General features: G+C 39.6%; 1 gene segment (V, D, J or C); it reads right to left on the bottom strand.

Moving 5' to 3' along the window:
- Positions 1–17,271: 17,271 nt before the first annotated feature.
- On the bottom strand, positions 17,272–18,054 carry LOC126083651 (T cell receptor alpha variable 20-like). The segment is given in 2 exon segments: positions 17,272–17,612; positions 17,968–18,054. Coding segments are annotated over 2 exon segments (393 nt in total).
- Positions 18,055–18,457: the final 403 nt, after the last annotated feature.

Raw genomic sequence — 18,457 nt, 5'->3', positions numbered from 1 at the left:
ACATTAAAACAATAAAGACGGACTGAGAAATGTACTCACAGATCTTTCCTATGGAGAGGAAGACCAGGTGATATGAAGAAACAAAAGTTAGGTTTAAGCTTAGAAAAATATGAGTAAATATTAAGGTAACTGCAAAAGAGACAAACTACCCTCATATCAAAATAAAATATAAGAAAAAATAGAAATGAAATCAACAACAACGAAGAAGAGGAAAGGACAATATATAAAGATAAACTACACAGAACAAAAAATTAAGTGGGAAAAAGAAATTGGCAACAACACGTAAAAAAATACATCAAAATGATGGCACTACATTCATACTTATCCATAATTATGCTGAATGTAAATGGATAAATACACCAATAAAGAGACAAGAGAGTGGCAGAATGGATTAAAAAAACATGATCCATCTATGTACTGACTACAAGAGACACACCTTAGACTTACAGGCACAAACAAACTAAAACTCAAGACATGGAAAAAAAATATATCAAGCAAATAAATAATCAAAAAAAAAGCAGGAGTGGCAATATTAATTTCTGACAAAATTGACTTTAAAGTTAAATCTACCACAAAGGATAAGGAAGGACATTATATAATGATTAAAGGGACAATAAACCAGGAGGATATAACCATATTAAATATTTATGCACCCAATGACAGGACAACAAGATATATAAAATGGACTCTAACAGCATTGAAAAGTGAGATAGACAGCTCCACAATTACAGTAGGAGACTTCAACACACCACTTTGGGTGAAGGACGGGACATCCAGAAAGAAGCTCAATAAGGACACAGAAGATCTAAATACCACAACCAACTTGACCTTATAGAATTATACAGGACACTCCACCCAACAGCAGTCAAGTATATTTTTTTTCCTAGAGCACATGGAACATTCTCTAGAATATACCACGTAAGCAAGCCTTAGCAAAATCCAAAACATTGAAATATTACAGAACGTATTCTCTGACCATAAGGTCAAAAAAGTGGAAATCAATAACAGAAAAAGCAGGGAAAAGAAATCAAATGCTTGGAAACTGAACAATAATACCCTCCTCAAAAATGACAGGGTTATAGAAGACATTAAGGATGGAATAAATTCAAAAACTTCCTATCAGAACCATTGGGACACAGCAAAAGCAGTGCTCAGAGCTCAATTTAGATCAATAAATGCACACATCCAAAAAGAACAAAGGGCCAAAATCAAAGATTTATCCCTATAACTTGAACAAATAGAAAGAGAACAACAAAAGAAACCCTCAGGCACCAGAAGAAAGCAAAAATAAAAATTAGAGCAGAATTAAATGAAATAGAAAACAGAAAAACAATTGAAAGAATTAACAAGACCAAAAGCTGGTTCTTTGAAAAAACTGACAAAATTGGTAAACCATTGGCCAAACTGACAAAACAGGAGAAGAGGCAAATAACCTGAATAGAAATGAGATGGGCTATATTACAACATACCCAACTGAAATTAAAAGAATCATTTCAGGTTACTATGAAAAACTGTGCTCTAACAAATTTGAAAACCTAGAAGAAATGGATGAATTCCTAGAAACACACTACTCTACCTAAACTAATACAAACAAAGGTAGAACTAAATAGACCCATAACAAAAGAAGATGTGGAAAAGGTAATCAAAAAACTCCCAACAAAAAAAGCCCTGGCCCAGATGGCTTCACTGCAGAGTTCTACCAAACTTTCAGAGAAGAGTTAACACCACTACTACTAAAGGTGTTTCACAGAATAGAAAAGGGTGGAATACTACCTAACTCATTCTATGAAGCTGACATATCCCTGATACCAAAACCAGGTAAAGATACCATAAGGTCATGGCCCCCAGACCTTCTGTTTCGCCAAGACTAAAACCATTCCCAAAGCTGACTCTTCAGACAGGGATTGGACTGGACAATGGGATAGAAAATGGTGCTGGTGAAGAATGAGCTTCTTGATTCAAGTAGACACATGAAACTATGTTGGCATCTCCTATTTGGAGAAGAGATGAGATGGCAGAGGGGGCCAGAGGCTGGCCAAATGCACACGAAAAGAGATAGTGGAGGGAAAGAGTGTGCTGACTCATTAGGGGGAGAGCAATTAAGACTATATAGCAAAGTGTATGTTTTTGTATGAGAGACTGACTTGATTTGTAAACTTCCACTTAAAGCACAATAGAAAAAAAATAACTAAGAGTCAAGTGGATTTTAAAGCAGACCTAGTTCATTACTTGTGACAAGTAAGGAGGCAGGGAGATCACTGTCAAAGCACTGTCTCCCTGAACAAAGGGCTGGAGAAAGTTTTTATGCTACCCGGGAAAGGGGGAGTCATACATATTCATTGAATTCCTGGGAAGTAGCAAGTATATTTATCATGGGGCTAGGAATTAGCAAGGAAGTAGCTGCTTGGCCTGAGTCTTTTGGTTCCTTGACTTGAGTTTCAGAGTTTGGATTCAAGTTCAGGTCACCAATTGTCTCATAGCACATGTGGGGGGATCTGATTTCAGCTGGTTTACCTGAAAAACATCTGCAAGCAGGGAGATTAGAAAGAAAGAGTATGGTGGGCCTTTGTAACCTTGACTGTAATCTGGTGTTTAAATTTGTTTTGTAAAATCCCTCACTGGCATAGCTTTCACCTCAGAGCCTGTCTGTTTCCTAACTGATTTCAGATAGATAGATACATATTCCAATAATATTAGGAATATCAAGAACATTCTATGAATATTAGGTGAACTTTGGGGATAAGATCCAATAATCAGTCTAACACCAACCAAAATTCACCACAGAGGAAAGGGAAAACCTGGCTATGAAGATATATGGCAGAAGGCTAAACATGACCATGAAACAATTATGAGTCATCAGTGTGGTCTATAATGGAAATTATTATGAGAACTATAAAGGCAGGAGTTAGAAACTTATTGTCTTCTATTCTGCAATAAGCCAGAATTTTATCAGTGCTAGAATCAATTTCCCTTACTATAAAGTTAAAATGTTGGGAAGAGAGCAGAGAGAGTAAGATATCAATTTGAGTAATTAAATAAAATATGCTTCAATCCTAGAACAAAACAGGAAATATTAAGTGAGAATTAATTTAAGGCCTTTTCAATATAGCAACACTTATCTTTTAATTAACAATAAAGAATGGAAAACTTTTCTCCACATTGGAGAATCAAATTCAGCTGTTCTGGTCTATTTCTGTCTCAGAAGTCTGCAACTGAAAGCTTTGTCTGTCCCCCAGCACTCCTTGCTATTTTTCAACTCATGGATAAATTTCCTTTTGTTGTTGTTGAAAAAAAAAATATTACTTTCTTTAAATCATTAAAACAAGAGATTTTCTACTAATCAGAACAGGATATAGTCTTATATTAGAAATAAGGCATTATCTGCATTAAGGCTGGTTAGGCTTCTTTTCCCTAGGCACCTCTTGCCTAAATTAACACACAATCACATGCAGATCTATATCAGCCATTCTCCTGAAACACAACAGCCTTCCAGTTACTGTGTGTTTTCTCAGTAGACTCTCCCAATTGATAGAACCAGTACCACCAGGGAACTCATTAAAATGGTAGGTTCCTGGCCTTCTGTGAGACCTATTGAATCAGAATCTTTGAGGATGAAGTTATTTTTTAAATAAATTCTTTATGGGATTCTTAAATGTTCAGTAAATTTTGAGAAGTATTGTCCAATTGATTAACTCTGGGAAGACTTTATTTTTTGATCTCATTTTATGATGCCTGTAGCATTCACTTCATCTCAGAAATTCCATCATCTCAAAATGTGCTTAAGCCTTGGTTTTTCTCATCTGAGAAATGGGATAATATTACTTCACAGTTATTGAATTATTAAATGAGTATGAAAAGTGCTGAGCACTGAACTTGGCATACGGTAAGGGCTCAGCAAATGATGATGGTGATGAGAAGGAAGGTAAGATGGGGGCAGGTGACAGCAGGAATTCTCTGATAATGTTCTGATCTAGCCCCCTGAATGCATCTGTCATACACAGGGAAGACTGAAGGCTGTAAGTCCAAAGGGCTAAAATAGAACCAAATCAGGCAAAAGAACACTTAGTAAAAGTCTCTTTATTTGCAGATGACATGGTGTGGATGTACAAATTAAAAAAAAAAAAATTATTAGAATTAACAAGTTAATTTATGAAGTTAGCTGAATACAAGGTCAACATACCTAAGAAACAATTGGAAAATAAAAATTTTAAAGACACTTAAAATAGCATGGAATCTTTACACATGGGTGTAATTCTGACTAGGATGCACAAGATCACTATCATGAGAACTAAAATTATTGCTTAGAAAAATTAAAGATGACCTAAGATAATGGAGAAATAGTCTATGTTTACAGCATGAAGACTCAATGTCACTATCAATTTTCCCCAAATTGATCCATAGATGTAATAATCCATTTAAGGCAGGGAAGCAATGGACTCAAAACTGTAGCTGAAATTTTGTGGAAATTGAAAAGTGACTCTAAAAATCGGTAAGGAGTCACGAAGGACCTAGAATAACAGTATCATTAGAAAAATCAAACTATAAAGCTGCATTTATATGCACATTACAATATAGGGGAAATGTTGTACTAATTAACAGACAAATGAAACAAAATACATACAGAGCCCAGAAACAGACCCACACATATATGGTCACTTGATTTCTGCAAAAAAGCCACTGCAATTCAATGGGAGAAAGAAGGTCTATTCATTAAGTGGTCATGGAGCAACTGGACATCTCAATGGTTTTATATATATATATATATATATATATGTATATATATATATAACCAAACTCACTGCCATCGAGTCGATTCTGACTCTTAGTGACCCTACAGGACAGAGTAGAACTGCCCCATAGAGTTTCCAAGGAGTGCCTGGTGGGTTCGAACTGCCAACCTCTTGGTTAACAGCCGTAGCGCTTAACCACTACACCACCAGGGTTTCCTAAATATACCATGAAGTCTAATTTACAACATAAACAAAAACTGACATGATCCGGGGCCAAGATGGCGGACTAGGTGGACGCTACCGCGGATCCCTCTTGCAACAAAGACTCGGAAAAACAAGGGAATCGATCACATACATAACAATCTACGAACTCTGAACAACAAGCACAGACTTAGAGACGGAAAACGAACAAATACGGGCAGACAGCAACTGTTTTCAGAACCAGGAGCCAGCGCACCAGGCAGGTGACCTTCGGAGCCCGATCTGGGGCAGAGCCCAGGGGGGCAGACGGCACAGAAAGGGGGCCCACCCCTTCCCCTCCGAACCCATCCCGGGAGGAAGTCTAGCAGGTTGGCGCGGGCGGCGTAGAGGCGCAGCCGGAGGGAGAAGCACCCGGGAGGCAGTGACTGATCTGGGGGGGGGAGAACAGCGTCCCAGCTGGGGTGCCGTCCCGCCGGGAGTTAGACGAGAAGCCGATGGGGCGCGAGCGGGGGGGGGTCAACTATATTTCCCTAAAGTGACCCCAGGGTGGGGCCCACACGTTCGTGCGGGAGGAAGCACACCCAGTCTGCGCGTGTGGTGCGGCACACCAGAGGGAGAAATCCCCGGAAGTGTCTGGTCTCAAAGCAGGGAAAGCAGCATCCCAGACAGGGAGCCATTCCGCTGGGATCTGGGCGCGCGCGCACGTGGGCGCGGAGTGAGCACGGGGTCCATTTTTATTACCCTGAATTGACCCAGGGGACGGGCCCACCTGGCCGTGCAGGTGACACCAACCCAGTTCACGCGAGAGGTGTGGCACACCGGAAGGAGAAGTCCCCGGGAGGAAGTGACTGGTTCTGGAACGGGGAAAGCAGCTTCTCAACCCGGAAGTCATCCCGCTGGGATTTGGGCGTGTGCACGGGTGGGGCGTGACCATGGGGCCCAATTATAATCACCTGAATAGACCCTAGGGGCGGGCCCACCCGTTCGTGCGAGAAACGCCCACCCAGTGCTCGTGAGCGGTGCCGCGCACCGGAGGGAGAAGTCCCCGGGAGGAAGTGACTGGTCTCCGAGCAAGGAAAGCAGCGTCATAGCCGGGGACTGTCCCGCCCGGATTTTGGCGAACGGGGGCGGAGCGTGAACGCGGTGTTCAGCTCTATATTCTGTGGTGCTACACTCCTAGCTCTCTGATCCCTCCCCCACCCTCCCCAGGCGGCCCCATTAACATCCGAATACCCGGAGCCAGAGGGAGAATTCAGATAGGGATCTGACTGCATTTTCTTTTATCCGACTACCTGGAAAATCTAGTTTCCCAGTGATGGCTCTGAGACAGCAGTCCATATCAAACCACATAAAGAAACAGACCATGACAGCTTCTCCAACCCCCCAAACAAAAGAATCAAAATCTTTCCCAAATGAAGATACAATCCTGGAATTATCAGATACAGAATATAAAAAACTAATTTACAGAATGCTTAAAGATATCACAAATGAAATTAGGCTAACTGCAGAAAAAGCCAAGGAACACACTGATAAAACTGTTGAAGAACTCAAAAAGATTATTCAAGAACATAGTGGAAAAATTAACAAGTTGCAAGAATCCATAGAGAGACAGCATGTAGAAATCCAAAAGATTAACAATAAAATTACAGAATTTGACAACGCAATAGAAAGTCAGAAGAGCAGACTCGAGCAATTAGAATGTAGACTGGGACTTCTGGAGGACCAGGGAAACAACACCAACATAGCTGAAAAAAAATCAGATAAAAGAATTTAAAAAAATGAAGAAACCCTAAGAATCATGTGGGACTCTATCAAGAAGGATAACTTGCGAGTGATTGGAGTCCCAGAACAGGGAGGGGGGACAGAAAACACAGAGAAAATAGTTGAAGAACTCCTGACAGAAAACTTCCCTGACATCATGAAAGACGAAAGGATATCTATCCAAGATGCTCATCCAACCCCATTGAAGATTGATCCAAAAAGAAAAACACCAAGACATATTATCATCAAACTTGCCAAAACCAAAGACAAACAAAAAATTTTAAAAGGAGCCAGGGAGAAAAGAAAGGTTTCCTTCAAGGGAGAATCAATAAGAATAAGTTCAGACTACTCAGCAGAAACCATGCAGGCAAGAAGGGAATGGGACGACATATACAGAGCACTGAACGAGAAAAACTGCCAACCAAGGATCATATATCCAGCAAAACTCTCTCTGAAATATGAAGGAGAAATTAAGATATTTACAGATAAACACAAGTTTAGAGAATTTGCAAAAACTAAACCAAGACTGCAAGAAATGCTAAAGGAGATTGTTTGGCCGGATGACCAATAATATCAGGTACCAGCACAATACAAGGTCACAAAACAGAACCTCCTGATATCAACGCAACTCAAACAGGGAAAGCACAAAAACAAACAAATTAAGACTAATTCTAAAAAATAAATAAATAAACAAAATCATACACACAACAGGAAATCATGGAAATCAATAGATAAACGATCAAAATAATCAAAAAAAGGGACTAAATATAGGAGGCATTGAACTGCCAGATGGAGAGTGATACAAAGGGAAATAGAAGGATACAAGTTAGGTTTTTACTTAGAAAAATAGGGGTAAATAAAAAGGTAACCACAAAAAGGAATATCAATCCCATAACTCAAGAAAAAAGCCAAGAAAAACGTAACGACTCAATAAACACAAAGTTAAACATTATGAAAATGAGGATCTCACAAGCTACTAAGAAAAACGTCTCAGCACAAAAAAGCATGTGGAAAAATGAAATGGCCAACAACACACATGAAAAGGCATCAAAATGACAGCACTAAAAACTTACTTATCTATAATTACGCTGAATGTAAATGGACTAAATGCACCCATAAAGAGACAGAGAGTCACGGACTGGATAAAAAAACACGATCCATCTATATGCTGCCTCCAAGAGACACACCTTAGACTTAGAGACACAAACAAACTAAAACTCAAAGGATGGAAAAAAATATATCAAGCAAACAATAAGCAAAAAAGAAGAGGAGTAGCAATATTAATTTCTGACAAAATAGACTTTAGACTTAAATCCGCCACAAAGGATAAAGAAGGACACTATATAATGATAAAAGGGACAATTGATCAGGAAGACATAACCATATTAAATATTTACGCACCTAATGACAGGGCTGCAAGATACATAAATCAAATTTTAACAGAATTGAAAAGTGAGATAGACACCTCCACATATATAGTAGGAGACTTCAACACACCACTTTCGGAGAAGGACAGGACATCCAGTAAGAAGCTCAATAGAGACACGGAAGACCTACTTACAACAATCAACCAACTTGACCTCATTGACTTATACAGAACTCTCCACCCAACTGCTGCAAAATATACTTTTTTTTCTAGCGCACATGGAACATTCTCTAGAATAGACCACATATTAGGTCATAAAACAAATCTTTCCAGAATCCAAAACATCGAAATATTACAAAGCATCTTCTCAGACCACAAGGCAATGAAGCTAGAAATCAATAACAGAAAAACTAGGGAAAAGAAAGCAAATACTTGGAAAATGAACAATACCCTCCTGAAAAAAGACTGGGTTATAGAAGACATCAAGGAGGGAATAAGGAAATTCTTAGAAAGCAACGAGAATGAAAATACTTCCTATCAAAACCTCTGGGACACAGCAAAGGCAGTGCTCAGAGGCCAATTTATATCGATAAATGCACACATACAAAAAGAAGAAAGAGCCAAAATCAGAGAACTGTCCCTACAACTTGAACAAATAGAAAGTGAGCAACAAAAGAATCCATCAGGCACCCGAAGAAAACAAATAATAAAAATTAGAGCTGAACTAAATGAATTAGAGAACAGAAAAACAATTGAAAGAATTAACAAAGCCAAAAGCTGGTTCTTTGAAAAAATTAACAAAATTGATAAGCCATTGGCTAGACTGACTAAAGAAAAACAGGAAAGGAAACAAATAACCCGAATAAGAAACGAGAAGGACCACATCACAACAGAACTAAATGAAATCAAAAGAATCATATCAGATTACTACATAAAATTGTACTCTAACAAATTTGAAAACCTAGAAGACATGGATAAATTCTTGGAACAATACTACTTACCTAAACTAACACATTCAGAAGTAGAACAACTAAATAGACCCATAACAAAAAAAGAGATTGAAACGGTAATCAAAAAACTCCCAACAAAAAAAAGTCCTGGCCCAGATGGCTTCACTGCAGAGTTCTACCAAACCTTCAGAGAAGACTTAACACCATTACTATTGAAGGTATTTCAAAGTATAGAAAAAGACGGAATACTACCCAACTCATTCTACGAAGCTACCATCTCCCTGATACCAAAACCAGGTAAAGACATTACAAAAAAAGAAAATTTTAGACCTATATCCCTCATGAACATAGATGCAAAAATCCTCAACAAAATTCTAGCCAATAGAATCCAACAACACATCAAAAAAATAATACACCCTGATGAAGTGGGATTTATACCAGGTATGCAAGGCTGGTTTAATATCAGAAAAACCATTAATGTAATCCATCACATAAATAAAACAAAAGATAAAAACCACATGATCTTATCAATAGATGCAGAAAAGGCATTTGACAAAGTTCAACACCCATTTATGATAAAAACTCTAACCAAAATAGGAATTGAAGGAAAATTCCTCAACATAATAAAGGGCATATATGCAAAGCCAACGGCCAATATCACTCTAAATGGAGAGAACCTGAAAGCATTTCCCTTGAGAACGGGAACCAGACAAGGATGCCCTTTATCACCGCTCTTATTCAACATCGTACTTGAAGTCCTAGCCAGGGCAATTAGGCTAGACAAAGAAATAAAGGGTATCCAGATTGGTAAGGAGGAAGTAAAGCTATCACTATTTGCAGATGACATGATCGTATACATGGAAAACCCTAAGGAATCCTCCAGAAAACTACTGAAACTAATAGAAGAGTTTGGAAGAGTCTCAGGATATAAAATAAACATACAAAAATCACTTGGATTCCTCTACATCAACAAAAAGAACACCGAAGAGGAAATAACCAAATCAATACCATTCACAGTAGCCCCCAAGAAGATAAAATACTTAGGAATAAATCTTACCAAGGATGTAAAAGACCTATACAAAGAAAACCATAAAACTCTGCTACAAGAAATTCAAAAGGACACACTTAAATGGAAAAACATACCCTGCTCATGGATAGGAAGACTTAACATAGTAAAAATGTCTATTCTACCAAAAGCCATTTACACATATAACGCACTTCCAATCCAAATACCAATGTCATACTTTAAGGGGATAGAGAAACAAATCACTAGTTTCATATGGAAAGGAAAGAACCCCCGGATAAGCAAAACATTACTGAAAAAGAAGAAGAAAGTGGGAGACCTCACCCTACCTGATTTCAGAACCTATTATATAGCTACAGTAGTCAAAACAGCCTGGTACTGGTACAACAACAGGCACATAGACCAATGGAACAGAATTGAGAATCCAGATATAAATCCATCCATGTATGAGCAGCTGATATTTGACAAAGGACCAGTGTCAGTCAATTGGGGAAATAATAGTCTTTTTAACAAATGGTGCTGGCATACCTGGATATCCATTTGCAAAAGAATGAAACAGGACCCATACCTCACACCATGCACAAAAACTAACTCCAAGTGGATCAAAGACCTAAACATAAAGACTAAAACGATAAAAATCGTGGAAGAAAAAATAGGATCTACCCTAGGAGCCCTAATACAGGGCATAAACAGAATACAAAACATTACCAAAAATGATGAAGAGAAACCAGATAACTGGGAGCTCCTAAAAATCAAACACCTATGCTCATCTAAAGACTTCACCAAAAGAGTAAAAAGACCACCTACAGACTGGGAAAGAATATTCAGCTATGACATCTCAGACCAGCACCTGATCTCTAAAATCTACATGACTCTGTCAAAACTCAACCACAAAAAGACAAACAACCCAATCAAAAAGTGGGCAAAGGATATGAACACACATTTCACTAAGGAAGATATTCAGGCAGCCAACAGATACATGAGAAAATGCTCTCAATCATTAGCCATTAGAGAAATGCAAATTAAAACTACGATGAGATTCCATCTCACACCAACTAGACTGGCATTAATCCAAAAAACACAAAATAATAAATGTTGGAGAGGATGCGGAGAGATTGGAACTCTAATACACTGCTGGTGGGATTGTAAAATGGTACAACCACTTTGGAAATCCATCTGGCGTTATCTTAAACAGTTGGAAATAGAACTACCATACAACCCAGAAATCCCACTCCTCGGAATATACCCTAAAGATACAAGAGCCTTCACACAAACAGATATATGCACACCCATGTTTATTGCAGCTCTGTTTACAATAGCAAAAAGCTGGAAGCAACCAAGATGTCCATCAACAGACGAATGGGTAAATAAATTGTGGTATATTCACACAATGGAATACTACGCATCGATAAAGAACAGTGACGAATCTCTGAAACATTTCATAACATGGAGGAATCTGGAAGGCATTATGCTGAGCGAAATGCGTCAGTTGCAAAAGGACAAATATTGTATAAGACCACTATTATGAGATCTTGAGAAATAGAAAAAACGGAGAAGAACACATACTTATGTGGTTACAAAGGGGGGAGGGAGGGAGGGAGGGAGAGGGCTTTTTATTGATCAATCTGTAGATGGGAACTGCTTTGGGTGAAGGGAAAGACAACACTCAAAACAAGGAAGGTCAGCCTAATTGGACTGGATTAAAAGTAAAGAGGTTTCCGAGATAAAATGAAAGCTTCAAAGGTCAGCGAAGCAGGGGCTGGGGTCTGGGGAACTTGGTTTGAGGGGACTTCTAAGTCAATGGGCAAAACAATTCTATTATGAAAACACTCTGCATCCCACTTTGAATTGTGGCGCCTGGGGTCCTAAATGCCAACAAGCGGCCATCTAAAATACATTAATTGGTCTCAACCCACCTGGAGCAAAGGCAAAGGAAGAACACCAAGGTCACACGACAACTAAGAACCCAAGAGACAGAAAGGGCCACATGAACCAGAGACCTACATTATCCTGAGACCAGAAGAACTAGTTGGTGCCCGGCCACAATTGATGTCTGCCCTGTCAGGGAACACAACAGACAACTCCTGAGGGAGCAGGAGACCAAATGGGATACAGACCCCAAATTCTCATTAAAAGACCACACCTAATGGTATGATTGCGACTAGAGGAATCCCAGAGACAATGCTCCCCAGAACTTCTGATGGCACAGGACAGGAACCATCCCCGAAGACAAATCATCAGGCATGAAAAGGACTGGTCGGGGGGGGGGGGAGAGAGATACTGATGAAGAGTGAGCTAATTAAATCAGGTGGACACGGGAGAGTGTGTTGGCAACTCTTGACTGGAGGGGGGATGGGAAGATAGAGAGAGAGGGAAGATGGTAAAATTGGCACGAAACGAGAGACTGTAAGGGCTGACTCAATAGGGGGAGAGCAAGTGGGAGAAGGGAGTAAGATGTATGTAAACCTACATGTGACAGACTGATTGGAATGGTAAATGTTCACTTGAAGCTTAATAAAAATTAAAAAAAAAAAAAAACTGACTTGAAGTAGAATATGGACCTAGGTGAAATAAACACACCCATGCTTTGGATAACATTGCAAAGAATGGAAATTCCAGAACACTTAATTGTGCTCATGAGAAACCTTTACATAGATAAAGGAGCAGTTGCTCAGACAGAACAAGGGGATACTGATTGGTTTAAAGTCAGGAAAAGTGTGTGTCAGGGTTGTATTCTTTCACCATAGCTATTCAATCTGTATGCTGAGCAAATAATACAAGAAGCTGGACTATATGAAGAAAACAGGGCATTAGGATTGGAGGAAGACTCATTAACAACCTGCGGTATGCAGATGACACAACCTTGCTTGCTGAAAGTGAAGAGGACTCGAAGCACTTACTAATGAAGATCAAAGACCACAGCCTTCAGTATGGATTGTACCTCAACATAAAGGAAACAAACACCCTCACAACTGGACCAATAAGCAACATCATGATAAATGGAGAAACGATTCAATTTGTCAAGGATTTCAGTTTACTTGGATCCACAATCAACAGCCATGGAAGCAGCAGTCAAGAAATCCAAAGACGCATCGCATTGGATAAATCTGCTGCAGAGGACCTCTTTAAAGTGTCGAAGAGCAAAGATGTCACCTCGAAGACTAAGGTGCTCCTGACTTAAACCATGATATTTTCAATCGCATCATATGCGTGTGAAAGCTGGACAATGAATAAGGAAGACTGAAGAAGAATTGACGCCTTTGAATTGTGGTTTTGGCGAGGAATATTGAATATCCCATGGATTGCCAAAAGAACGAACAAATCTGTCTTGGAAGAAGTGCGGCCAGAATGCTCCTTAGAAGCAAGGATGGCGAGACTGCGTCTTACATACTTTGGACATGTTGTCAGGAGGGATCAGTTCCTGGAGAAGGACAACATGCTTGGCAGAGTACAGGGTCAGTGGAAAAGAGGAAGACCCTCAACAAGGTGGATTGACGCAGTGGCTGCAACAATGAGCTCAAGCACAACAACTGTAAGGATGGCTCAGGACCGGGCAGTGTTTCGTTCTGTTGTGCATACAGTCGCTATGAGTCGGAACCGACTCTACGGCACCTAACAACAACAACAACAATGCCTTGGATTAGGTTAGGATTCTAACAGGACAGAAAACATATTAAGTGTAAAGGAAAAAATTGATTAGTCGAACTTTATTAAAATTGGAACTTTTGTACATTAAAGGACATTATTTTACTTTTTTGTTGTGCTTTAAGTGAATGTTTACACTTCACATCAATTTCTCATACAAAAACTTACACACACATGGTTATGTGACCCTAGTTGCTCTCCCTGTAATGTGACAGCACACTACTCTCCACCCTGTATTTCCTGTGTCCATTCAGCAAACTTCTATCCCCCTTTCCCTTCTCATCTCACCTCCGGACAGGAGCTGCCCACTTAGTCTCATGTGTCCACTTGAGCTAAGAAGCACACTCCTCACCAGTATCATTTTATGTTTTATTGTCCAGTCTCATCTTTGTCTGAAGAGTTGGCTTTGGGAATGGTTTCAGTTTGGGGCTAACAGACATTCAGGGGCCCACGTCCTCTGGGATCCCTCTAGTCTTGGACTATTAAGTCCGGTCTTTTTACTAGAATTTGAGATCTGCACCCCACTTTTCTCCTGCTCCATCAGGGACTCTCTGTTGTCTTCGCTGTCAGGGCAGCAGTCACTGGCTGTACCTGGGCACCATCTAGCTCTTCCAGTCTCAGGCTGATGGAGTCTCTGGTTTATGTGGCCCTTTCTGTCTCTCAGGCTCATATTTTCCTTGTGTCTTTGATATTCTTCATTCTCCTTTGCTCCAGGTGGGTTGGAACCAATTGATGCGTCTTAGATGGCCTCTCACTAGCTCTTAAAATCCCAGATGCCACTCACTAAAGTGGGCTGCAGAAAATTTTCTCAATAAACTTTGTTATGGCAATTGACCTGCATATCCCCACAAACCTTGGTCCCCAAACCTCCGCTCCTGCTACTCTGTCCCTCGAAGTGTTTGACTATATTTAGGAAACTTCTTAGCTTTTGGTTTAGTCCAGTTGTGCTGGCTTCCCCTGTATTCTGTGCTGTCTTTCCCTTCACCTAAAATACTTCTTGTCTACTATCTAGTTGTTGAGTTCCCCTCTCCCTCCCTCCCCACCCTCATAACCATCAAAGAATGTTTTCTTCTGTGTTTAAGCCTTTTCTTCAGTTCTTACGATAGGGGTCTCATACAATATTTGTCCTTTTACAACTGACTAATTTCACTCAGCATAATGCCTTCCAGATTCATCCATGTTATGAGATGTTTCACAGATTCACCATTGTTCTTAATCATTTCGTAGTATTCCATTGTGTAAATATACCATAATGTGTTTATCTGTTCATCCATTGATGGGCACCTAGGTTGTTTCCATCTTTTTGCTGTTGTAAACAGTGCTGCACAGAACATGGGCGTGCATATATCTATTCATGATAGGGTTCTTAATTCTCTAGGCTGTATTCCAAGGAGTGGGGTTGGTGGATCGTATGGTAGTTCTATTTCTGCCTTTTTAAGGAAGCGCCGAATCGATTTCCAAAGTGGTTGTACCATTTTACATTCCCACCAGCAGTGTGTAAGTGTCCCAGTCTCTCCATAACCTCTCCAACATTTTTTTGTGTGTGTGTGTGTTTTCTGGATTAATGACAGCCTTGTTGGGATGAGATGGTACCTCATTATAGTTTTGATTTGCATTTCTCTAATGGCTAATGAGCCTGAGCATTTCCTCGTGTATCTGTTAGCTGCCTGAATGTCTTCTTTGGTGAAGTGCCTGTTCTTATCCTTTACCCACTTTTTAATTGGGTTGTCTTTTTGTTGTTGAGGTTTTGCAGTATCTTGTAGATTTCAAAGATTAGGCAATGATCAAATTTGTCATAGCCAAAAATTATTTCCCACTCTGCAGGTTGTCTTTTTACTCTTTTGGTGAAGTCTTTGAATGAACATAGGTGTTTGAATTTTAGGAGCTGCCAGTTATCTGGTTTCTCTTCTGGCGTTTGTGCATCATTAGTCGTGTTTTGTATACTGTTTATGCTGTGTATTAGGGCTCCTAGCCTTGTCCCTATTTTTCTTCAATGAGGTTTATTGTTTTAGATTTTATATTTATGTCTTTGTCCATTTTGAGTTTGTTTTTGTGCATGGTGTGAGGTATGTATCTTGTTTCATTTTTTTGCAGATGAATATCCAGTTATGTCAGCAGTATTTGTTAAAGAGACTATCTTTTCCCCAGTAAATGCACTTTGGGCCTTTGTCAAATATCAGCTGCTTATAAGTGGATGAATTTATGTCTGGCTTCTCAATTCTGTTCCACTGGTCTTTGTATCTGTTGTTGTACTAGTACGAGGCTGTTTTGACTACTACATGTTCTAAAATCAGGTAGTGTGAGGCCTCCCACTTTGCTCTTCTTTTACAGTAATGCTTTACTTATCCAGGCAGGGCCTCTTCCCTTTCCATATGAAGTTGGTCACTTGTTTCTCCACCTCATTGAAAAATGTCTTTGGAATTTGGATCAGGATTGCTTTGTATCTTTAGATCACTTTGGGTAGAATAGACATTTTCACAATGTTGAGTCTTCTTACTCATGAGCAAGGTATGTTTCTCTACTTATGTAGGCCTCTTTTGGTTTCTTGCAGTAGTGTCTTGTAGTTTTCTTTTATAGGCCTTTTATATCTCTGATCAGATTTATTCCTAAGTATTTTATCTTCTTGGGGGCTACTGTAAATGGTATCGATTTGGTGATTTTCTGTTCAATGTTCTCTTTGTTGGTGTAGAAGAATTCTACTGATTTTTGTATGTTTATCTTGTATCCTGACGCTTTGCTGAAATCTTCTATTATTTCCAGTAGTTTTTTTGTGGATTCTTTAGGGTTTTCTGTGTATAAGATTATATCTTCTGCAAATAGAGTCACTTTTACTTCTTCCTTACCAACTTAGATGCCTTTTATTTCTTTTTTTAGCCAAATTGCTCTGGCTAGGGCCTCCAGCACAATGTTGAATAAGGGTGGTTATAAAGGTATCCTTGTCTGGTTCCCGTTCTCACATGGAAAGCTTTCAGGCTCTCTCCATTTATGATGATGTTGGTGGTTAGCTTTGAATAAATGCGCTTACTATATTGAGGAATTTTCCTTCTATGCCTATTTTGCTGAGAGTTTTTACCAAGAATGGGTGTTGGGCTTTGTCAAATGTAAAGGACATCATTCACAATCTATGTTTTTGATAAGAGCTCATATCCAGAATATATTAAGAGCACCTACAAATGAATAATAAATAGACAAATATCTTAACTAAAAAGTAAGCCAAAAACCTGCACAGGGAGTGAACAGAAAAAAATATCCAGATGGTCAATGAATACATGAAAAGGTGCTCAGCAAATTAAAACCACAATGAGATAACACTACGTATCTCCAGAATGGTTAAAAACAACAAAAACGAGAACAAACCCAACAGCATTTGTGGTGAAGATATGGAATAACTGGAACTCTCATTAGCATGATGCACAAGGGGACTGTCGAAGATACCTGGGCAGACTGAATAGTCATGTGTATTTACACATCTTCGTTCTCTGGCCATGACACAAGCCTTTATTCTCCATAGAACCTCTTGGTAAGAGGACTTAGGTGCTCAGTAAACACTCCTTTATCTGAGAAGAAAAGGCACAGAGATACCTCTGCATTTATTCAAGAGCCCCAGCTATAGGGTTTTCGTATAAGCTGCAGGTGCCAGGAGAGCACTGTGTCCACAGCACAGAAGTAAGTGGCTGAGTCTTCAGGTTTAGAGGCTGTGATGTGCAGGGAACTTTCCTGTTTTGATAACGTGCCTCTAAGTCTCTCTTTCTGGCTTTTATCCCCAACTGAAGACAGGAGGAAGAGGAATTCAGGACCTTTCCCAGGATCTTGCTTATACCACTGTAGGCCTGTAAAATAGTTGACTGAGTAACTGCAGTTGAGGCTGGAATCATCTCCCTCCTGGAGTATCAGTGCCCGAGGACTCTGTTCCACTTGGTCTTCTCCACTTGACCCTGGTCAGGAAAACAAAATCAGAAATGATACAAAGCTTTTAGTTCACTGGTTTTGAAAACAGCCAGCAGGAAACCTGGGGTGAGCTGAGACCCTGCCTCTCGTCTTCAGCTTTGGATGAATGTGCCCATATGGTCTTTATCTTTTCAACTTCAATATATGGAACTTTAGTGGGACTAACTGAAAGGCTGGCAGCTCAAACCCACCCAGTGGCTCCACAGAAGAAAGACCTAGAGATCTGCTTCCATAAAGATTACAACCAAGAAAATCCTATATGGGGCTACTCTGTCACATGGAGTCACTATGAGTCAAAATCAAGTCCACAACATTTAACCACAACAACAACCTCCAACTTACAGTCAAACTGAAGGCACATGACTATTAATGCATATCCCAGCATTTTCTCCATCCCGATATCTCAGTCTTGATACAATTTGTGATTCCAAACCTTCTTTTCTTAGAAGAGCTGTTTCTGTGTCTTAGTTCTTGTTTTCCAATGCACAAGAGAACCTTTCTGTTGGTGACTCAGCCAATCAATGCAAGCCCTTGGTAACTTCCATGCTTTTGAAATTTAAGGCACCCGTGCAATGAGGGATATGGAACCACTGCCACCTCTTGGCCATACATGCAATCTCACAGTACACACTTTATGTCAACTATAAGGAAAAAAGATAAGGAAATACAGCCTTCATACTTGGAGGGCGTAGTGTATATGACGTTTAAAGTAATACTCAGAAAAGCCCTCTCCTGGCTGCACTGTTCATTTTTCCATTGTTCTTTGAATGACCTTCAAGCTAAGCTGCTACCAGAAGTTCTAAATTACTTGAAATAACGTGGTAAGTGTAAT

Source organism: Elephas maximus, chromosome 10 (genome assembly GCF_024166365.1).
Source record: "Elephas maximus indicus isolate mEleMax1 chromosome 10, mEleMax1 primary haplotype, whole genome shotgun sequence".
Lineage (NCBI taxonomy): Eukaryota > Metazoa > Chordata > Mammalia > Proboscidea > Elephantidae > Elephas > Elephas maximus.
The sequence above is the reverse complement of the archived record's forward strand: the minus strand, read 5'-3'. Positions and strand labels throughout refer to the sequence as shown.